This window comes from Motacilla alba, chromosome 20 (genome assembly GCF_015832195.1).
Source record: "Motacilla alba alba isolate MOTALB_02 chromosome 20, Motacilla_alba_V1.0_pri, whole genome shotgun sequence".
Classification (NCBI taxonomy): Eukaryota; Metazoa; Chordata; class Aves; order Passeriformes; family Motacillidae; genus Motacilla; species Motacilla alba.
In genome coordinates, this window is record NC_052035.1 from 235,063 (window position 1) to 258,651 (window position 23,589).

The 23,589-nt window shown below is 45.8% G+C and overlaps 2 protein-coding genes across 5 annotated transcripts in view; both read right to left on the reverse strand.

Moving 5' to 3' along the window:
• The window catches only part of LOC119710341 (fer-1-like protein 4), a 39,842-nt gene extending 36,602 nt beyond the window's left edge, over positions 1–3,240 (reverse strand). For all 4 annotated transcript variants that reach the window (XM_038159313.1, XM_038159312.1, XM_038159310.1 and 1 more), the window contains exons 1-3: positions 3,112–3,240; positions 2,957–3,012; positions 1,863–1,951 (exon numbers count right to left, since the gene is read on the reverse strand). In XM_038159313.1, coding sequence (XP_038015241.1) covers positions 1,863–1,951; positions 2,957–3,012; positions 3,112–3,190 — 224 coding nt within the window. In that variant the 5' untranslated portion in view covers positions 3,191–3,240. The remainder of the gene's footprint in view (positions 1–1,862; positions 1,952–2,956; positions 3,013–3,111) is intronic.
• A 9,668-nt stretch (positions 3,241–12,908) lies between these two features.
• The window catches only part of CPNE1 (copine 1), a 39,524-nt gene continuing 28,843 nt past the window's right edge, over positions 12,909–23,589 (reverse strand). The window contains 2 exon segments of the mRNA XM_038158577.1: positions 12,909–14,033; positions 15,244–15,480. Of these exon segments, the coding sequence (XP_038014505.1) occupies positions 13,911–14,033; positions 15,244–15,480 (360 nt within the window). The 3' untranslated portion in view covers positions 12,909–13,910.

Sequence of the window (23,589 nt, forward strand, 5' to 3'; positions counted from 1 at the left end):
AGCTGCCACTGATGGTTAAAGGTTTGTGCAGATCCAGACTCATGGAGTGCAAAAGAGATCTCCCCTTCAGCAGAGTTGGGCTTCACAGGAGCCACTCTGTGTCTCGGCACCCAGCAGAGCTGGCGGGGACTCTTCTCAGAAAAAAACTGGGAAACAAGGTTTACACAAGAAAATACTGAACAAGGACATAAAGCTATGACCACAAGAATGTCTGCGCAAGTCAAGCCAAAATTTACCTACTCCAAAGTGGCTTCTCCCCGGAGAAGGGTTATCTGGCTGCCTGCAAGTGGCAGTAAGGCATGCAGGATGGCATTTGCTAGTCCTAACCCTGGCTCGTGTGTCACTGTCTGCACCTATGTGTATATGGACCTCCATCTCCTCATGGCATCTCTGCTGGCAGCCAAGCTAAGCCCTGCATGAAGCAGAGCTTCCCAATGCTAGCTGGGAACCACCTCTGGAAGAGCCTACCCAGGATCAGACAAGAGGAACTGCTCCCCACACATCTCAATTTCAGCTGTGAGCTGTTGATCTCTTGTATTCCTTCTCACCTCCCTTTTCTCTGAGACACAGAGCCTGTCCAACTTCCTACCCCCAAAGAAGGAGTCTGTCTACTCATCCTCCTCCTTTCCATCTTTGCTAGCTTGATGCTGCTGCCACAGAAAGGATGCACACACAGAAGTCCAGAGACCATAAACAGATACAGCAATGTAACAAGTTTTCCCATTCTGTCTTTCCACACTTTCTTTCTATTTAATTTTGACCATCCCAGTGCACAAACCAACTGCTTTTGAATTGTACTGTTTGTCACCTGCTATTATGCTGCTCCCCAGCAGTGGAGGTGTGTGGATATAGTGTCAATCCACTCATTTCCCACTGGACTCCTTCAGGCTGTCAGGTCCTCCTGTTTTGCTACTGTTTGTGGTAATCTCTTTGTCTTGCAGCAGTTTCTATTGACATTTCAATCAGAGACAATTCCTCTGATCCAGCTCCCATAAGAAAAGCATCCAGGAAAGAGTGACGCAACATTCTGCCATACCTTCTGCTCTGTCATCATCTGTGTTTCGCATGTGTTGTGCTCATCTGTTTTTCCATGCCCTCTCTAACATCTTTGAAAAGGTTTGCATTATTAGCTGTATGCAAATTTATTAGGTTTGCATTATTAGCTGGTGCATTTTCCTTCAGTTCTTAAAATTTGTTTATCAGAGCTGGCACTTTTCCCTGCATCTTCATGTTTCACATGTCCTGAAGGACATGCCTCTGCTGCCTTTCTTGCTCCACTACTCAATCTATCATCTCTATTCTTGGGTTTCCCTGCAGTGTTTTACAACTGTTGGAATAGCCACTGAGTTCACAATGTTGTGCCTGTGCCACCTAGAAGCATTTTAAATTCTGGCAGATCTTTTATATTGAAATTGCTGCCTTATTAAAGGTTTAACCATGACACAATGCATTCAGGGCTTTTCTACACCAACAGATATGTTGAATTTGGGCACAGCATGGTCATAGTCACCACAAGGATGTTCAGAATGACAGCAGGTCCTCAGTCTGCAGCAAGACCTGCCTTTGTAGCTGTTTCTAGGGCCTTGTTTAACCTTTGTCCCAGCTGTGGGTTGGATCTGGATCCTTATGTAGACCCTGCTACTGCTGGCACAGCTAAATCATTCCCCTTATTTAACTTATTGTATACAGTATTGCTGCCCCATCAGAACAATCAGCTCCTTCCTTCCTCTGTAAGTGGCATTCTGCTCATCTTCTTTCCATCAAATTTTCAATAAATATTTTCTACTGCCAGTAGACAATGTACAGACCAGTATGTCTTCTCCCCCACCTCTACTGGTCACCCCAACAATCAAAGGACCCACCTGTTACTGAAAACCTTGCTGCAGTTGTAAACCTTAATGGATAGCATTTCGCCCATGACAAGCTTCCCATAGTGCGGCCAATGGAAGAGCTGCAAAAAAATGGAGCAGGAAGAGGTGACAACTCAGCCACACTTTCCGATGTCTCATGGCTGGTTCGCTCCCCTGTGAGGTGACCAAGTCCATGGATATGATGAAAAGCAGCTGTGATGGGAAGTTACTTTCCTGCTGGCCAGGCATAGAGCCCCTCCAGCAGCACAGAGCCACAAATCAGCTGCTACAGAATGTCAGAGCAGCACCACCCTGGAAAACGAAGGATGCTTGTGCCTGCTGGGGTCTCTGAGCTGGCAGGTTGTGGAGTGAGACAGAACATGGGAATGTACAGAGGTGCTTGGGGAGAAGTGATCACCCGGGCAGGGAGTCATCTGGCTTAGAGAAAAGCTGCACTCTGAGGCTTCGACTCACTACACATCCAAAACAGTGCCTGTGCCTCCTGCTCCCCCCCAACTTCACTGCCTTTCACCAGGCAGCACATTGGCACTGGGACTTGAGCAAGGGACAGGTGGGAACTGCCCACTGGCACAGCACAGGTGGGCAGTCACAGGCTTCGATGGGGATGGCACTGGAGAAACGGACATGCTTCCCAGGCCACCCCCATCCCTGCCCCTGCACACACACACATATGCACACATATATACACTCAAACACACAAGTCCCACTCCTGTCCCACAAGGCATCAACTGCAGTGACAATCTGGCTTTCTGAGGGCAGGGGGAGCTTTGCCTTCAGCTTTGATGTGCCCAGGCTTCCAGGCAGTATCACTCAGCTGAATTTCACTTCCTGGAGGCTTGTACGCATGGGTCACATACACAATGTGAGGAATCCATCTGCCCCTCTGAGCAGAGCAGAAGAAGGAGACAGCAGAGAAATTCCCAGAGAACAGTCTAGTGAAAGGTGGCCCTGTCCATGGTGTGGAGGCTGGAATAAGATCATCTTCAAGGTCCCTTCCAACGCAAACCAATCTATGATTTTATGACCAAGACACTGACCTGTCCCATCCTAGTCCCACATGTTCCACATGATCCCAGTTTCCTCACCTCCTTGAAGATGGCCTCTGGGCCACAGCAGACCTTTCTCGTCTTCTGGGTGAAGCCTTGAGAAGTAGAGAGGAGGCATAAGGTGCTGGCAGGGGAAGGCAGCCCCCAGCCCTAAATCCCCCAAATCCCCACCCTCCTGGCTACCCGGAGCCCACCTCGGAAGCTGAGATGGACCTGCCGCTCCCCATGGCCCGGCAGTTGGGAGAGCCGCCGAACACCGACACTGAGCGCCATGGAGCTCGTGGTGGGCCCTGCTGCCTCTCGCTCAGCCGTGCACCGCCCAGAGTGACTCAACCCCAACTCACCCAGCCGGTCCGGCCAGACACTCCACACCCCAGTGGCCCATGGGCTGGGTAGCCCCTGCTGAGGGACACAGGGAGGAGGGGGAAGCCCTGGCTGTACTGCCTCCCTCCCTCAACCCACAGCACCAGGCTGAGCCCCCCAGAATGCATCGCTGCTGGCTGAGAGAGCCCTGGGCCGCAGGGACCCCCAGGGAGCACTGCAGGAAATGGCAGGAGGAGTGAAGCCATCACATGGCCACGCTTCATCTGGTGCTTGGAAGGACATGGGCTGCTGAATTCAGAACTGAGAGACACCGGCTGCGAATACAGAGCCTGGCTCTGCTTTCAGCCCCAGCCCCGCACCTTTCCCAGCACAAAATCACAGGTCCTGTGGCTAAAACCCTCCAAAAAAAACAGAGTGAGGGTGGGAAAGGGCAGTTCAGAGCTGCCCTTGTGAGGGTTGGGCTCCTCTGACATGAGGAAACAGCACATGCTCAGCAGCTTCCTGAGCAGGGGCCTGAGGTGCTACTCAGTGGAGGTAGGAATGCCAGAGCACTTTGGGACAGCAGCTGCACCCCAGCTGCCAGATCTCTGCAGGGCACAGACAAGCATCAAAATCCACAGGCAGTGGACCAGGAGTTTCAGCTGCTCCAAAGGGTGCTGGCAACCTCACAAGGTAGGAGGGAGACCTGGGGCACATGGTGCCAGAAGATGGCTGTGCTCCCTGCTGCAGCCCCCGGGCCTAATCCTATCTACTCATCCTATCTACTCGAGAGCTGATAGAGATGCCAGAGTTCTTTCAAAGCACAAATTCAGACCAGATTAAAGCAATCAAACAATCATGAGCTGAGCAGATTTTGGAGAGCACTTCTTCCTCCTGAGGATCTGCTTCTCCCTCTCAGCACCCAGCACCAAACATTTGTGATTGGAAAGATGTGTGCTAATGTCTTCACAAAGAATTTGATGGATGAAGGTATGGGTGTTAGCTTGAAATGGTTCTTAATGTCTCTGCTAACTTTGGGCAGTAGGTTTGTTGCAGACCCCAGACAATTTGGCTCCTGAAACAGACAAGTGGGTCTACACAAGCCTGAACTTCTGAACTTTACTGTAAAATGACGGGTTCAAGAGGGGATATGTGGTAGGCAGTTCGGGAGGTACTTTCCTGGTACCTCAGCCAATGGGCAAAGGAAGAGGGCAATATGCGGCCGGGAGTTTAGGGTAAGAGGAGGCTGCGGCCTGCAAATCCTCGAGAGAGAAAAGTGGAAACTTTTCAAATATTTATTCAAATAAAGTTTCAGGACTCTTCTGTCTCCTCTGTGGACACTGGCTTTTCATAGCGTGATTTTCCATACACCTCCATCCACACACGATGTACAGAGTGCCTTGCAGCAGGCCAGAGTGGCTTATTCAGCTCCACAAACACCAAGGAGTGAATTATACCTGTGTAATGCCCAGTTGCTTTGAAGGGGTCATCTCTTCTAATGGGCCATAAAGGACTCAGTGAAACAGCAGAATGGGCAGCTGCAACACTTAAACTATCAAGGACTCTCAAAATATCCCATGACTCACAGTGTTACCTCATGAATTGTGAAACTCTCCGCCCTGAGGGAGATACTGAGCATCCCCACATAAATGTGAAAGGAATGAGAGGGATGTGTCTTTACAAACTGTGAGCCTGTTTGTAGATTAGGTCAGATACTGATAAGTGAAAAAAATAATGGGAAGAAACATAAATTCCAGAGGAATTCCACCAGTTGACACTGTTGCTCACCCAAGGCTTTGCTAAATTCTTGGACTTAGAGAAACAGAACAGAGATACAAAGAAAAGAGGGGTTGGGGCTTGGGGTTGTGTGGTGTGCACACTGGAAGGGGGTCTGTATTAGGCCATTAGGGAAGTCTGTAGTTCTCAAGTACCTCAGCCAATGGGGAAAGAGAGAAGGAAAATTGGCTGGGAAATTAGGATAAAAAGGAGACTGCATCTTCCATCATTTTGAGAGACCCTATGGAAAATGCCCCATGGTCTCCCCTTTCATTCATGAATAAAGCTACAGGACTCGTCTGTTTCTTTTTCGGACATAAACCTCTGGCGTTGTGGATTAATTTTCCTAACAAACATGAGTATAAAATCTTTAGGCCTGGGGACTTCTGGCACCACCACTTGATAGATTTGGAGGAGGACCAGAACTGGTACCATCACCCTGACCAACAGGGTGCCAGGTTGTATTCAGTCATTATGGGTTAAAACCAGTTTTCTCTGTATTATCGTATCTATCATAAATCTCTTTAATAAATTTTAACTCTGACCTGTAATCTCTCTTAAGGTTGTTGAGTGGGGTTCATTTCACACACCAGCTTATTTTCAAACTAGCACAACCATGCAACAACAAAACATAGCAGACTTGACAGCATTTGGCACCACTTTTGTGAACCCAAGTGTTATAGATATATTAAAATTTGTGCAGAAATAAAATATAACACTAAAAGAGATACTCAAAATATACATAGATTAAAGTTATGTTTCAGGGTTTAACACAACAATGACACTTGGAATCCTACACAGGAATTGAGACATCGGTTTCCTCATCAGCTTGTAGCTCACACAGGTTTCCACTGAATAGAATCTCTAATTAGCAAGTAAAGAGGAACTACTCCCATAGAAGAAGTTCCTAATGGATTTCAGGAACATCCGAGCCATCATGGCCCTTAGCAATCGGAGATAAACCAGATATGAGGTAATTCCCATAACTGTGTTTTGTGTATTCTGAGTTCCTGTAAACCTACTAACATGTAAAAGGGGATTCCCATAAACTCCATTATACATGTACGTGTTCTCGGATGTGTAATGTGTTTTCCACGGCTGCACTATGAGAGTGAGAGACAGAAGTCTACAGCCAACAAGAGGACTACATGAATATTCCAGAAGACTCTGGATTCAGCATTGTTTACCCATCTGATAGGATTCTTCAGCACTGGAGAAACATCGAAAAGCTCGTCAAACAAAGAAAAGGACAAAGGAAAAGTGGCTTCGGGCAAGAAAAAGAGCACAAAAACTGGACTCACTTGGACGGACTTCATGAACTCACCAGGTCTGATGCGACAGGGGTCAGATCTGCGTTCACCCAGAGTCGAGACCTGGGCTCAGCCCTATTACTTTGATTTGTGGCTGGCAAAATTTACGATCCAATTCGTGAAATAAATTATATTTTTGTTGCCCCATAATTTGGCTCTCGTGAAATTATTTAATTTGGCATAATTGGGCTATTTATCTATAACACAAGTAAGTGAGCTCATCAGTTTGAAACAGACAGAAAGCTCAGTGTGCTGACCTGTAAGACTCTGCCCAAGATTGCTTTTTCATCTGCCTCATGATCGTCATGAAAGAAGACTGAGACCACCGAAAGAGAGAGGATCCTACATCCTGGTTTGGTGGGAGTTTGCCAAGTCCCCAGGACTGGAACTTGAGTTATTGTACCTCACGCTACACTGCTCCCAGTGAAAAGGACAAGGAGCATCTTGACCTTCCTTCGCCTGAACAATGGCCTGGAGTTTTCCACCCCCAAGCCTAGCTGGACTATCTTCTGGAATTACCCTTTGGTGGTCTCCACAGAAGACCCTTCATCTAACCATGGCAGATGGATTGAGATGGGAGAAACCACTCCCTCTAAGACTGAGACATGAAACCCCTGTGTGGACAAGACTCTTTTTCTCCTCAAGGACTGAAACCTGTAATCTGGGGGGAGGAGGGCAGTGTGTGTGGGGAGAACAGCTAATCAAACTGATCATGTTTGCCTGCAGGCAGTGAACCAGGAAAATAATAGCTCTCCCCACTGTTGAGATCATAAGACTATTGTATTCTTTTCCCCCTCCTTCCCAACTTTCAATATAAAAGGCCCCTCAAGTCAGCTAGCCTCTAGAGATCTCCACCACCGTAAAGGCCACTCCTCAACTGGACCTTGAAGAATTGCATCGCCTGTATGTTGGTAGATATACTTACTCTGTCTTTCTTTCCTTTCCTATAGGGGTTTTCTTTCTCTCTCTCTCTCTTTGTCTCTCTCTCTCTCCCCCCAATTCCCTCCAATGCATTTTGCTGTGATTGTTCAATAAAGTACATTGATTTTGTTACTGCAAACCCCCTTGCCGTGTTGATGTTTTGTACCCTGAGATCAGATAACGAACCATCACAATCTTGTCCATGAGGGCGGATCGTGACATGACCCCACATCCAGTCATTGGTAGAGTGAAGTGAGGAGTGAAACTTAGGCAGTTTAAAATGGAGACATCCACACCATCAAATTATGCTGCTGCTGAGTGGATCCAGTACTTGGTCAAAGCTGGTCAGAGGACAACACCTCGCTGTGGGCTTTCTGTGGCTTCCTCAAACACCTGGAGCAGTCTCATCACTGCACCCACCTGAAGACAGTGCCTCATTTTTAGCGAAACTGTCCCCTGTGTATTTTAGACCTTGAGGAAGGCCATTAACCCAACCAGTTGTCCAGGCAAAAAAGGCATTATTTCCCACTGCCTGCTGGGTAGTGTGGCATAGCCTGGCATGATATGCCACCAATATTTATTGCCACATGTCCAGGAAGCAAAAGGAACCCTCCCCACTGAGCTCCCACATGCAACAGCTTTTGATTTTTTTCAACGCCCTGAGGCTGAAATACCTTTGGGGATCACAAGTATAAAGGTGCTTGTTTAATCTTGGTGTGGGTAAAAAGACCTCTGGGGTGTTCCCTGTGCTCACCGGGAAGATAAATCAAGCCAGTGACTGGGGGACACAGAGAGCATGCACAACACATTGTCCTGAGGAAAATAACCTGACCTCTCCTCTAACTCGACAGCTGTGCCATCAATCTGCATTCCAGCTACACCCAGGGCAGCATGTGGCAGGAAACAGACCCACCATCCTTCCACCAAAGTGTCCAGCAGCTGTCTGCACTTCCTCTAAAACCTGGAGCCCCGAAGAGAGTAAAAGACAGAAAACAGGCAAAATTCGGCCATCCTAGTTCAGTAGCTTCTCAATTTAGCTTCCCATGGCTTTTCACATGAGCCCACATCCATGCAGCTCTTCCTCCTAAGTTACAACTACAGGACTTGTGTCCCTTCTCTTGCTCACATTTCACAGTCACTTACTGTGGGTAAAGAGCATCTCCTTCAAATTCTGGTCTGCTCCCACAGTGGGAAGAACTTCCTCAGACCTGCCTCTACAACTTCTTGGCCTCCTCCTCCCCACTCAGACTTGCCTCTACCACTTCTTGGCCTCTTCCTCCCCAAAACAGGAAAGGTCTCTTCTACCATAAATGAGTCCTATACATGGAGATACCTCAGCTTGCTGCAGAACAGTGACTTCACTCCTTACAGTTAGTAATGGTTTTTACGCGATCGAAAACTGTAGTTAGTAGGCATGTATGTAACCAGGATGGAACCCTCCAAAAAGGATGCACCTGTCCAGACCCATTCCTGTGCGGACTGTTTGAGTTTATCTGGTATCAGGGGGCGTTGCGGAAGAAATCTGCCTGCAGTGTGAACAGGTGAACGATCTCTTTTCACTGGTTGCTGAGCTTAGAGAGGAGGTTGAAAGACTAAGGACTATCAGGGAAAGTGAAGAAATAGATTGGTGGAGTTCTGCCCTTCCATCCTTGAGAGAGGCCCACCAAGAGTCAGAGGACACCCATCCCTCCCGCTGTCACACAATAGGACACCTGGTAGATGAAGGGGAGTGGAAATGGGTCCCTGCTTGGGGAGGTAATCATAAAAATTCCTCCTTACCCCCATCCCCTAGCCAGGTGCCACTTCAGAATAGGTATGAGCCCCTGGATCTGGAGAGTTAGATGATTTAGAAGAAAATTATCTGCCCAGTGAGCCTCCCAATTATGATTCATCTATAAGACAGATCTCCACCTCTAATATCAAAAAGAAAATAAGGGTAATTGTAGTGGGTGATTCCCTTCTGAGGGGAACAGAGGGCCCCATTCTGAGGGGAACTGAGGGACTGGACCCACCCCACAGAGAGATCTGCTGCCTCCCTGGGGCTTGGGTATGGGATATCACTGAGAGACAGCCTGGGCTGATTCAGCCCTCTGATTATTACCCACTGCTGATACTCCAGGCTGGCAGTGATGAGATTGAAAAGAAGTGTATCAGGACAATTAAAAGAGACTTTCAGGCACTGGGACAAGTGGTTGACAGGACAGAGTTGCCAGTAGTCTTTTCCTCAGTCCCTTTGGTGGTTGAGAAAAATGGTGAAAGGAATAGGAGAGCTCACATTATCAATAAGTGGTTCAAGGGTTGGTGTCATCAGCAGAATTTAGGATTCTTTGATCATGGGGCAACTTTTACGGCACCTGGCCTGCTGGAACCAGACGGGCTCCATCTCTCTGTTAAGGGCAGAAGGTTTTTAGCTCATGAGCTGGCAGAACTTGTTGAGAGGGCTTTAAACTAGTTCTGAAGGGGGAAGGGGATGCATCTAGACTGTCTGGAAGCAGGCTGGTTAAGGGTGGTAAGCCTAAATTAGGAGTGAAATCAGCAGCCCAGCTGAGGTGCATGTATACCAGTGCACGCAGCATGGGTAACAAACAAGAAGAGCTGGAGGCCATGGTCCAACAGCAGAGCTATGATGTAATTGCCACTACGGAAACGTGGTGGGATGACTCATATGGCTGGAGTGTTGCACTGGCTACAAGCTCTTCAGGAGAGACAGGAAAGGAAGAAGAGGTGGAGGGGTGGCCCTCTATATTAGGGACGCTTTTGTTTCCATAGGTATTGAAACTAATGAGGATGAAGTTGAATGCCTATGGGTGAGAATTAGGGGGAAGGCCAACAAGGCTGATATCCTGCTGAGAGTCTGTTATTGTCCACCCAACCAGGAAGAAGAGGTGGACAAGTTATTCTCTAAACAGCTAGAGTTTCAGGTTCATCAGCCCTTGTTCTTGTAGGAGACTTCAATTTGCCAGACATCTGCTGGGAACTTAATACAGCTGAAAAAAGGCAGTCCAGGAAATTTTTAGTTTGTGGAGGACAACTTTTTGTCGCAGCTGGTAGGTGAGCCCACTGGGGAGGGACTGTGTTAGATCTGCTGTTTACAAATAGAGATGGGCTGGTGAGAGATGTGGTTGGAGACTGCTTGGGGCACAGGGATCATGAAATTATAGAATTCTAGATATTTGGTGAAATGAGGAGGAACACCAATAAGACTTTTACATTGGACTTCCGGAGGGCAGACTTTGGCCTATTTAGGCGACTTATTCAGAGAGTTCCTTGGGAAGCAGCCCTTAAAAACAAAGGACTTCAGGAAAGGTGGGTGTGCTTTGAAACAGAGCTCTTGAGGGCACAGGAACAGACTGTCCCTGTGTGCCAAAAGATGAGTTGGTGAGGCAAATGTCAAGCCTGGATAGGCAAGGAGGTTTTGGAGGAGCTTAGGAATAAAATCCAGTCTCTCAGGAAGTATTTAAGGGGGCTGATAGAGCATGTAGGAAAAAAATAAGGGAGGCCAAAGGTCAGTTTGAAATTAAATTGGCAACTTCTGTAAAGGATAATAAAAATGTTTTTACAAATATATCCATTGTAAAAGGAAGGGTAAGACCAACCTTTGTTCTTTATTAGATGCGGAAGGGAACTTAACTGCACACTAAGAGAAGGCAGAAGTGCTTAACGCCTCCTTTGCCTCAGTTTTTAGTGAGAAGACGACTTGCCTTCAGGACAACTGTCCTCTTGGGTTGGTTGATGATATCAGGGGACAGAATGGTCCCCTCCATTACCTAAGAGGAGGCAATCAGAGAACTGCTGAACTGCTTGGATATTCATAAATCCGTGGGACCAAATGGGTGATGAGGGAGCTGGCAGATGAGTTTGTGAAGCTGCTCTCCATCATTTACCAGCAGTCCTGGCTCACTGCTGAGGTTCCAGATGACTGGAAGCTGGCCAATGTGATGCCCATTGATAAAAAGGGTGGGAAGAAGGATCCAAGTAAATATAGACCAGTCAGCCTGACCTCAGTACCCTGTAAGGTAATGGAACACTTAATACTGAGTGCCACCATGCAGCACTTACAGGACTGCCAGGCTATCAAACCTAGCCAGCAAGGGTTTAGGAGGGGTAGGTCATGTTTGACCAACCTAGTCTCCTTTTATGACCAAGTGACCCTCCTGGTGGATGCAGGAAAGGCTGTGGATGTTGATGTGTACCTGGACTTCAGCAAGGCCTTTAGCACTGTCTCCCACAGAACACTCCTGGAAAAGCTGCAGCCCACGGCTTGGACAGGAGCACTCTTTGCTGAGTTCAGAACTGGCTGCATCGCTGGGCCCAGAGAGTGGTGGTAAACAGTGCTGTATCCAGCTGGCAGCAGTCACCAGTGGTGTCCCTCAGGGCTCTGTGCTGGGGCCAGTTCTGATCAATATTTTTATTGATGACATGGATGAGGGGATTCAGTGTCTCATTAGTAAATTTGCAGATGACTTTAAGCTGGGAGCGTGTGTCAATCTGTTGGAAGGTAGGATGGCTCTGCAGAGAGACTCAAAACGGTTGGATGCATGTGCAGAGTCCAATAGCATGAAGTTTAATATATGCAAGTGCCGAGTCCTGCATTTTGGCCACAATAACCCCTGCAATGCTATGGGCTAGGGTTGGTGTGGCTGGACTGTGCCCAGGCAGAAAGGAACCTGGGGGTACTGGTTGATAGCCAGCTGAACATGAGCCAGCAGTGTGCCCTGGTGGCCAAGAAGGCCAATGGCATCCTGGCCTGGATCAGGAATGGTGTAGGCAGCAGGATCAGGCAGGTCATTCTTCCCCTGTACTCGGCACTGGTGAGGTCCCACCTTGAGTGCTATGTCCAGTTCCGGCCCCTCAGTTTGGGAAGGACGTTGAGACACTCAAGTATGACCAGAGGAGGCAACAAGGCTGGTGAGGAGCTTAGAACACAAGCCCTATGAGGAACGACTGAGGGAGCTGGGGTTGTTTAGCCTGGAGAAAAGGAGACTCAGGGGTGACCTTATCACTCTCTACAACTAGAAAGTTGTAGAAAGGTGGTTGTAGCCAGGTGGGGTCGGTCTCTTTCTCCAGGCAACAACTGACAGAACCAGAGGACACAGTCTTAAGCTGCACCAAGGGAAACATAGGTTGGATATTATGAAAAAGTTTTTTATCGAAAGAGTGATAAAGTACTGAAATGGCCTGCCCAGGGAGGTGACGGAGTCACCATCCCTGGATGTGTTTAAAAAAAGACTGGATGTGGCACTTGGTGACATGGTTTAGTTGAGGTGTTTAGGGCATGGGTTGGACTCAATGATCTTGAAGGTCTCTTCCAACCTACTCATTCTGTGAATTCAACCCAAAGTTCTGCCTTCTGTCAAGCTTGTAACTTAAGTTTCAGGGCCTGGATCACAGATGCAGTCTGCCAATGTATTCTCACCATCTTCTGGTTTATTGGGTAGAACACACAAATTCTTTTGCAACTTCACAGTAAAGGAACATCTTATATTGCAGCAGGAAAGGGCTGTGGGATTCAGCAGTGTTAGTAACTAAAGGGGAACAAAATTAACAAAAATGGACAACTGGCTCTGCTCTTTTTTTGGATCTCACTGAATCTAGGCTCACTCAGATACTGAAACACCACCATCCACATAGCCGGAAAGCAAAGGGAAAAGTTCAGGAAGGAAATGAGAGTCTACACGTTATCTAAGTCAAAGTAGAATATTTATTTATGTAACTGAAAGTGTTGACACTTGTAGTGCAATGACAAACCCAAGTTTCTTTATCTCTACTTGGAAATGAACCATCTTCCTCAAAACATGTGTGCATTGCTATCATGTGCCTGTTCTACAGTCCCCAGATCATGTAATGCACATTTCATACTACTGAGGTGGCACCTCCTTGGAGTTCCACAGATAAGTTACTTCTTCATTTTGTAACTTGTGTGATATAAAGAATTCATTCAAAGCATCTTAATTTCAGTGTTTCTAACTGCAGGATTTTTAAAGTCACATTAATGTGACTCATTAATCTCACCCCAATCCCATTAATTAATGATTAATTCTCATTTAACCCCCATAAATAAGCAAAGTGCCATGTTCTTGAACTATAACAATGGCTTCAAGCAGGAGTTCATCACAGAAAGAAATTTTGCTAATAGAAAAATGTGATTAAAAAGAACACAGAAAAGTATGGTGACTGAAACATAAAAATATACTGGCCCTTTATGAAGACAACAAGAACTACCTCAGGCATCCAACCAACAGTCTTTGGTCACATCCATTTCAAAGGCAGCTTGATAAAAGACACTTATCAAGGAGCACGTGGTAAGTGTCATTACAGCAAACACTTCTATCACCAGGCTCAGCACTAGAGCAGCTCAGTTCAGAGGCCCACCCCACTAGCAAGCAGCAGATGGGCTGTGTAAAGCAACTAGGTGTGGTGTGATGTGTCACAAAGTGTCGCTGTTGCAAGGTAGAAAACCAACAAGGTCAATCTTTCTGGGACAAAAACTTTCAGCACTTGGAGGTTTTTCTGTATTTACTTTTCTTCCAATAGAAATCTTTGAAATATCAAAGACTCAGCACAAGCTGATGAAAGAAGTTGTGTGACTGGTGCAACCTCGAGGCACTGAGCATCCACAGCGTGCAAGGGAGAGTGTGGCTGCAGGCAGCTCTTCTTCACCCCAGTGTGACAGGTAGCCAGGGCTAGCCTGAATCTCTGTCACCTTGATATCTGGCAGTTTCAGGGGGGCCACCCCTGCCATTCATAGCAGCTAGCTGCTTGGGCACTTCAGCCAGAACCATCTGGGAAAGTGCTTCCCGGGGAGCCTGAAAAAGAGAATGGGGAGAATAAATCAGAAATACCACAAAGAACAAATTTGGTAGCCTAGTGAAACACTCTCTTAGAGAATTTGGAACACTTGCCCTGCTCATTCTGTTTTAAGAATTGCTTGCTACAGTTTTAGGAGCACTTCCAGTCAGTCTCAGTGAGCACTGCTGATGAAAACCGCTTGTTCTCACCTCAACCTCAGACTCACATAGCCTTTATATGGCCCCAGTCTGAGTGAAAAACTGCCCGAGCCACTAGCAAGGTCTCTCATTTTGGGTTTTCATTTTAATCACTCAAGCCAATTGACCACACAAAATGCGTGAATGCCAATGCCAACGGTGGAAATCAGGGAGCTGGTGAGTGACTGGACTGCCTTCAACAGCAGGGAAGACTGACATCAACTTCAATCACTCATGGACCTCAACATCAGAGACTGACAGTATGATCTCAGTTCTTTGCCTAAATATTCGTATCCCAGGACAGAGAACATCTCCTTTAATCCTGCAATAGCCAAGAGATAGTATGCAAAATCAATTATACAATGAAGGCTCTCAAGAACGACAAGACAGCAAGACACAGCTTTGAACACAGAAGCCAACATCCCAACTCTCACTGGGAACAAGCAGCACAGGCATGCCCCTCTGAGCATGCAGCTTGCTGCCTTGTCAAGACCATGGTCATTTTTAGGATGCATACATCCTGGCAATGGGACTCTTGTGATGGTGTTTGAGGATCCCCAGGATGAGGGAAGAGACGAGAATCTTGACTCCATGTTTCTGAAGGCTATTATATTATATTATATTATATTATATTATATTATATTATATTATATTATATTATATTATATTATATTATATTATATTATATTATATTATATTATATTATATTATATTATATTATATTATATTATCTATACTAAAACTATACTAAAAGATAGAAAAAGGGATTTCATCAGAAGGCTAGAAAGGAATGAATAATAGAAACTCGTGACTGCTCAGTCTCAACACAGCTGGACCATGATTGGTCATCAAGTAAAAACAATTCACATGAGACCAATCAAAGATTCACCTGCCACATTCCACAGCAGCAGATAATTATTGCTGACATTTCTTTTCTGAGGCTTCTCAGCTTCTCAGGAGAAAAAAATCCTGGCAAAAGGATTTTCATAAAGTATCACAGTGACATCTTCTGAATTTAAAAAAACCATACATTTTTGAACTGTTGGAAAGGCACAAACTGGACAATGTCCCAGGCAGCTGGCTCTCCTGTCACAGATTTCAGAACACCGTTGTCTCCATCAAGGAATTCCATTGCTTTAAAATTGGCTTCACCAACACCAACAATGATAATGAACATGGGCAGCTTAGAGACATTAACAATGGTTTGCCTAGTTTGATCTAGATCAGTGATCTCTCCATCTGTGATGATCAGCAAGATAAAGTATTGCTGAAAAACATGAGAAAGCATACAGTTAGGAGCTTCAACACCAGAGCTCACATGACTGAAGGCAGATAGAGCACTCCCTTATGCTAAGAAAGAAATCAAATGTTGCTGTGCATGAGACAAAACCAGAACATTAAAGAAACTTATGTTCATTTGCATTTTTTCCTATGCCTAATGATTTTCATTGTGCACTTCCAAAATTCTATGTACTAGAAAAAAGAGAAAGGATTAAGTTCAATTTATAAAGAACAGTTACATCAATTGGCAAAAATTACTAGAGACAGAAAGTACTACTAAATAAACACAGATGCATATGAAATTCAATGATAGGTGCTGTTTTACTGACTGGCATTCAGAAAGGCCAGAGATATTTAATATCCCTGCAGTATAACTCAAAAAGCCTTGGTTCTTTTTTTAATCAATAATTTAATTCAGGTGTGTCTAATTAAAAGCATTAGAAGTATTAAAAATCTCAAAACACAGCAGTGATGACTAACATGAGATGTTCTAGAGGTAACATGAAGGGAAGAATGGCTTTTCCAGAAAGAAAGGAGTACCTCAAACTAATGCCTTAGTGTGGAAAGTGTTTAAAATTTTTATCATTTTCCAGAAGATTAAGGTTAGTACCTGGTTCTGAAATGAGCAACTGCTGTTTTATAGCAGCTATTTACAGACTTAAAAGGAGGCAAACATGATGAAATAAGAGAAAACTGAATTTCCAATTCCCAAGCACAGTTAACACAAATTGCTGTATCCAATTGCTGATTCTTAATTTAAATAGTTAGGTTTAAAACCGAAAGAAAAAGTAGAGATATTTAACACATTACGAGAATTAGGAAGATTTCCCCAAAGTGCTAGGAAAGTTAAAAAATACCCTCAGAAATGCAAGAAATGGATCTCCTTAGCCCAAGTGCCTCACAGCATGGGAAATGTATTTGATATACATACAAACATTAAGTAGCACCAAAAATACCGACACAGTTTGGTGATAAAACAAGTAGCAGAGTATATGTCAAAATTCTTTCTGATTGGTCTGTCAGAATGAAATCAGCTAAAATCTATCAGTACATCCAAGTCCTTCATTATTAAGCAAAATGAATCAAGTTTTAAAGAAATGAAGTAGAATTTTAACAGCAATCATGGCCACAGCAGCACACAAATGAGCCCATGACCATAGAGAAGCACAGCTGCTCTGCAATCAGCACACTGATATAACAGTTCTCAGACTCCATGCCACTATCATGGGACAGTCAAGCCCTCTGGTAGCTTCTTAGAGGTTTTTCTCAGCATTCCTGAGAGCAAAATTGTTCAGCACAAAACTCTATTCTATATGCACGCCCTACAGGTGACAGATCTTGGTAAGAGTAGAGTGAGGCAACTGTTGCCTTAGTCCAACGGGTTGAACCAACAGAGCACCCCTATACAATGCAACAGTAAATACAGTGCCAGCAAACTGGGAGAGAACTAAATATCAATTGAGCAATTAAACTAATGTGTCTACCCAGTATAGGTTCATATCACTATGTACCAAGAGAGTATCAACAGGCTCTCTGTAGGCTGACAACAGAAGATCAAACTTGCGATTCCAAGGAAGGAAGATAACATCAATTTACTATTCCATTCTAGTCAACCATCAACATGGAAAACAGAAACATCAACCCAAAGCAGATCCACAGTAAAGACCTTGCACTTACTGCAGCAGTTCCTTGCCATGTGGTTTATAATAGGAGAGAAGTTGGTTGGCCTGTAGAGTCAGATCTGAGGCAGAATCTGGTGGTAGGCATCCACTATTCCTTGGATCCCTACAACATAAGGAAGGAAAGCTTCCACAAGAGCCCACAATTCCTCCAGTCATTATTTTATAAGCATTGCTAAATAGCATAGCCAGAAGACACAGCTGTGAACTCCTGAAGGGAAAATAAGCAGCAGCATAACAGGAAATACAGGAAGCACAGAGATTAAAACAGTGGACAGCTGCAGAGATTGGATTTGCACATGTCTTCCCCATTCTACAATTCTTCACATCAGTCTTTGTGCCTTTAACATCAGAAAGTTCAGGATTTTGGCTTTTGAGCTGGCAGGGCTGATTCAGAAGGCTTCAAATTAGGTTTGAAGGGGGAAGGCAATAAGACCAGACTTAGCAGACATGAGCCTAGGGCTGACATGCCAGCATCGAAGGTGAAATCAAAAGCCCAGCTAAAGTGCATCTATACCCTTGCTGACTTCGAAGTGTGTGAGTATCACTGGAACACAGGGTCTCCAAAGGTAATAAAAGCCAAAAGAGAAACAGCAGAAAATTATCTCAAAGGAATTATGAATGTTCCTCTAGGAAGGCGATAAAGCCAAATGCCCAGCTGAGTGCCTTACAACAATGCAAAGAGCACAAGCAACAGACAGGAGGACCTGGAAGCCATTGGCACTCCACTGGTGCTACAACTTTGTGCCCTTATTGAAACCCATGGGAATCCTGTCACTAGAGTACAGCTACTGATGGCTACAGGCTGTCAGGAAGGAACTGGAGAGTAAGGAGAGGTAGAAGGGTTGCCCTTTATACCAAGAGGTGGACTGAGTGTGAAGAGCAGCCATGTGGGTAAAAATCTGATAGAAATCCTGTGGGTAAAAATTAGTGACCAAGGCAACAAAGGGAACTTCATGGTTGGGGTCCACTACAGGCTGCCTGATCAAAGGGAGCCTGCTGATGAATCCTTTCTGCTCCAGCTATGGGAGGCTCCTGTCCTGCTGGGGAACTTGAACTGTCCTGATGTGCTGGGAAAGTAGCACAATGAGCTGTAGGCAATCCAGAAATGCATGGACGATAACTTCTTGACCCCGCTGATCAACAGCCCTGCCAGAGAGGATGCATTACTGGATCTGTTGGTCACCAACGCAAGGCAGCTAATTGGGAACATCAAGATCAGAGGCAATCTGCACTGCAATGATCATGCATTGGTGAAATTGGCGCTACTGAGGAATATGGGTCAGGTAAGAGTAAAATTAGGCCACTGAAGGTTAGGCAAGCAGACTTCCAGCTCTTCAGGGAGACAGTCAGTGGGATCCTCTAGGATACTGCCCTCGGGGACAAGGGAGAAGAACAGAGCTTGGCAGATTTTTAAGAAGAACAGAGCTTCCATAGAACACAAGAGCTAGCAATCCCAGGAGCAAGAAATCAGGCAAGAGACCAGTATAGCTGAGTAGGGAACTGCTAGTCAAACTAAAGGGAAAGAAACAAATGCACAGACAGTTGAAGCTAAGACAGGTCACCCAGGAAGAGTACAGAGATAAAGTTTGGGTGTATAGGGGTGGCCAAGGTGGAGCTGGAACTGAACCTGACAAAGTAGGGAAAGAGTAAAAGGAAGGCCTTCTACAGGCCCATTAACCAGAAAAGTCAAAGCTGTTAGCCCTGATCAACGATGCTGGAAAACTGGTAACAACAGATGAGGAGGCTGAGGTACCCAATAGCTTTTTTGCCTCAGTCTTCAATGGCAAACTCTCTTTCCACACCTCTTGAGTGGATGGACAGCAGGATGAGGATTGGAGGAGCAAAGTCCCTCTCACTGTAAGTAAAGATCAGGTGTGTGATCACCTGAGGTATCTGAATATACTTAAGTCTATGGGACCCATGGATAGCTTCACCAAGGGCAAGTCCTCCCTGACCAACCCAGTGGCCTTGCACAATGGCACAGCTCAGTAGACAAGGGAGGGGACAGAGATGTCATTTATATGGACTTCTGTAAAGCCTTTGACACAGATCCCCACAACATCCTTCTCTCTAAATTGGAGAGAGATGAATTTGATGAGTGGACTGTTAGATGGATAAGAAAGTGGTTGGACAGTCACATCCAGAGAGTAGTGGTCAATGGCTCAGAGTCCCAATGGACATTAGTGACAAGTGGGGTCCCTCAGGGGTTCGTATTGGGACCAGTGTTGTTTAATATCTTCATTAGTACATGAAGGGAACAAGCGTACCCTCAGCAGGTTTGCGGATGACACACCTGAAGGACAGGGCCATGCAGAGGGACCTGGACAAGCCCGAGAAGTGGCCCACGGGAATCTCCTGAGGTTTAACAAGGCCAGATGCTGGTGCTGCGTCTGGGCTGGGTATCAGTCCCAGTATTGATCCAGACCGGGGCAGGAACAGATCGAGAGCAGCCCTGATGAGAAGGATTTGGGGGTGCTGGTGGATGAGAGGCTGCACATGCCCGGCCGTGTGTGCTGGCACCCAGAAACCAACCATGTCCTGGGCTGCATCAAAAGAAGTGTGGGCAGCAGGTCAAGGGAGGGGATTCTGCCCCTCTAGTCCCCTCAGGCGAGGCCCCACCTGCAGTGCTGCATCCAGCTCTGGAGTTCACAGTGCCAGACAGACACAAACCTGGTGGAGCCAGTCCAGAGGAGGCCACCAGGTTGATCAGGAGGATGGAGCACCTCTCTTGGGAGGAAAGGCTGAGAGAATTGGGTTTGTTCAGCCTGGAGAATAGGAGGCTTAGGGGTGACATAATTGCAGCCTTCCAGTTCCTGAGGGGGGCTTACAAGAAAGATGGACAGGGACTTTTTACAAGAGCATGTACAGGACAAAGAGGAATTGATTCAAACTGAGAGTAGGTTTAGATTGGATACTTCTTTGCTGTGAGGGTGGTGAGGCACTGGAACAAGTTGCCCAGAGTAGCTGTGGCTGCCCCTTGCTTGGAAGTGTTCAAGGCCAGGCTGGATAGAACTCTGAGCAACCCTGGTCTAGCGAAAGGTTTCCCTGCCTATAGCAGGGGTCTGAAACCAGATGGCCTTTAATGTCCTTTCCAATTAAAACCATTCTATGATTCTATGAAGTTGCAGAAAAAATAACCTACCAAAGATATGGTGAAGACAGTGTTTACTCTTCCCTTCTACCTTCTCAATTTACCTTGTTCAATTGGTTAAGTTCTAATTAGACAAGGTCAGAAGCTCTTGGGAACACTAACTTTTCATTTTCTTTGTGCAGAAGTTAGAAAACAATCCCTGATTGAAGATTGCCATTTCTGTTACAGAAATGCTTGAATCTCTAAAGGGTTTTTTAATGCAAAAAGCATTTTTCAGGTTAACCAAACAAAAAATTTTAAAGTCCTATTTTAGATGGTACATACTCTTCTATGGATCCATCTAAATTGGCCTATTCCTGGCTTGTATCAATGCAGCTTCACTTGTCACTGTTTACACTGTCCATCATCAGGTTTTAGCATGGTACCACTCAAAACTGCTGCATAAGGACCCTAAAATACCACAGACCCAGATCCCAGTGAGGCAGACAAGGCTGAACTGAGAATAAATGCTTGGATTTTAGCTCTGAATTTCTAATTCCACTTTTTGTTGGCTTAAGACCAGAGAAAAAAACTAAGTGAAAATGCTTGTTCAAGAACAATTCTGTGTGACAGCATGCTGCGAGAACTCAGCCCTTAAAGGTCATGATCTAGCATTGGGAGCTGCCCTTAAATACAGCAGTGTGCTGGGGTGACCCTGGCTGAATACAAGATGCCCATCAAAGCCATGTATCACCCCACTCTTTAGCTGGACAAGGGAGAGAAAATATAATAAGGCTCATGGGTCAAGATAAGGACAGGGAGATTGCTCAGCACCCACCATCATGGGCAAACCAGATTTGACATGGGGAAATCAGTTGAATTTGTTGCTAATCAAATCAGAATAGAATAAAGAAAATTAAAAACTAAATCTTGAAAACATCTTCCCCTCACCTCCCCTCTTCTGAGGCTCAAATTCACTCCCGAATTCTCTCTCTCCTCCCCCCTCAGTGGAACAGCAAATGGGGGCTGTGGTCAGTTCACATGTCATTTCTGCTGCTCCTTCCTCACTTAGAGGAAAGTCTCTCCTCACTCTTTCCCTGCTCCAGCAAAGGGTCACTTCCACAGGAAACAATCCTCAATAAACTTCTCCTATATGAGTCCTTCCCACAAGCTGCAGATCTTCATGAACTGCCCATGTAGGTCCCTCCCACGAGATGCATTCATTCAGGAACAGGCTGCTCCAGAGAAGGGCATCCATGGGCTGGTGGTGGTTATTTCCTCCCTTATGGACTCCTTGGGCTACAGAGGCCCAGCTGTCTCACCATGGTCTTCACCACAGCCTGCAAGGGAATCTCTGCTTGAATGCTTGGAACACTTCCTCCTCCTTCTTATTTACCAGCCTTGGTGTCTCTGGTATTGATCCTCTAATATATTCTCACTCCTTCCCTCTGATTGCTGTCACACAGGGTTTTTTTCCCCCTTTTAAAATCAGTTATCCCACCATCACTGATGGGCTTGGTCTTTGCCAGTGATGAATCTGTCTTGGAGCTGGCTGGCCAGCTTGTCAGAGAAAGCACCCCTGTAGCCCCCATTACCAAAACGTTGCCATACAAACCAAATATAACCTGAAACCACCTCCTCTGGAGAAGATGGCTATGAAAAAAAGCAAGCTTTTAAGACAAACTTGAAAAGAGAGCAGTCAACCATATCCACATTGCTGGTGGAGAAACCCTGGCTTCTAAAAGCCTCAGCAGATGGCGGCTCTGAAATCTTAACAAGCACAGGCACAGGACTGCACTGAATCCACTGGCACCTGTAACCCAGCAGAAGTAACCAATTTGAAGCAACAAACATTTTAGTACAGACTGACAATCAATTAAATCTAGACCCCCTTCAGTGAAGGTTATGGAGCTTGCCTGCATCAACACACATCTGCTTTTATCAGCATCAAAGTGAAAGTAAAGCTATATTTGCCCCATGTCTTGGTGCTGCATTTGATTTCCACCAGTTGTGAAATAAACACAGCATTTCAAACACCTCCCCCACTCAGTGGCATCATTAATACAGAGGTGTTTTCATCTTGGCAATAAAGGCTGCTGGAGTTGAAGTTCGAAGCAAACTCATGAGATACCTTGGGAAATGGGACATTACAAACAGTTAGGGAATGCAGACATGGACAGAGCAAGGGCCCAGCATTGTGAAGACCCTACTTGCCAGCTAGGAGGAACCTGAGCTCCAAACTCAAATGCAGGAAACAGTTTGTTGCTGGAAAGAAAGGGCAACAACAAAAATGAGAAAGAGCAATTCTGTAATAACTCACTCTTTGGTTTTATTTACCAAAAGTAGCTGGAGACAAAGGCAGAATTCCTGCCATAAGGAACTGGTACATCATCCAGCTGCCCATGGCTGAGCACCAGGTATCCAAGGGTTTCAGGGTTGGGCTTGAGAGTTAGATAATTTCTCTCAGTGCAGCACCCCACAGGACTCTCAGGAGATTTTAAAGTAGCAAGAGAAAAGCCAGACCAATCCCACCCTAGCCACAGGACAAAGCAGACAAACATGACTGCTCCCACCGCTCCCAGTATCCATTCCCATTGAACCGAATAGGACATTCATGTTTGCAATGCATCATCTGCAACAAGGGATCAGTGCCCAGCTGAAGCATCAAGGGACTCAGAAGGGACAAGCCAAGCAAATACTGCAAATTATGAAGGGGGGCCATTGCCCTCCCTAGCACTGACAGAAGCAAGAGGAAACAGTAGCAGCTCCTAAAGGGATCTCCCAAGGAAAGGCAGCCCCTCAATCATTAAAACAGTGCAGGGCTAGAACAAGCTGTTCTAGTCACATTTTTGACATGGTGACTAGATCAGTCAAGATCAATACATATGTGTCATAATTCTGGACTACACTTCCTGCACTCCACATGGCAATCAGGTACTCATTTGTCCCATCTGGGCTGATGTAGTGAAGAGAATCTGGTGACTTGGGATCTCCACTGGAGGCAGTGAAGTGTACACCCACCTGATCAGGCAACATGATGGCAGCAAGTCACTGATATGTCAGCACAAACAAATGAGAAGAACAAACTATATCCAGAAACAGGGGGTTAGCTCAGGCCCACACAGTTTCTTTTCTCCCAGGCACACGGCAACCCTACACAGGGACATGCACACAAGCCTGCACCCCTTTTCCCACTCGGGTACAGGTATTTCCAAGCCATAGCAATCCTTTCCACTGACAGACTGAACCAATTTCTCAACAGAAGTTTAAGAAGCCCTAGCTCCATTAAAGTGCTACTTGATCACAAAAAGCAAAAATACAGTATCCTTTAGTGTTTTGCAGA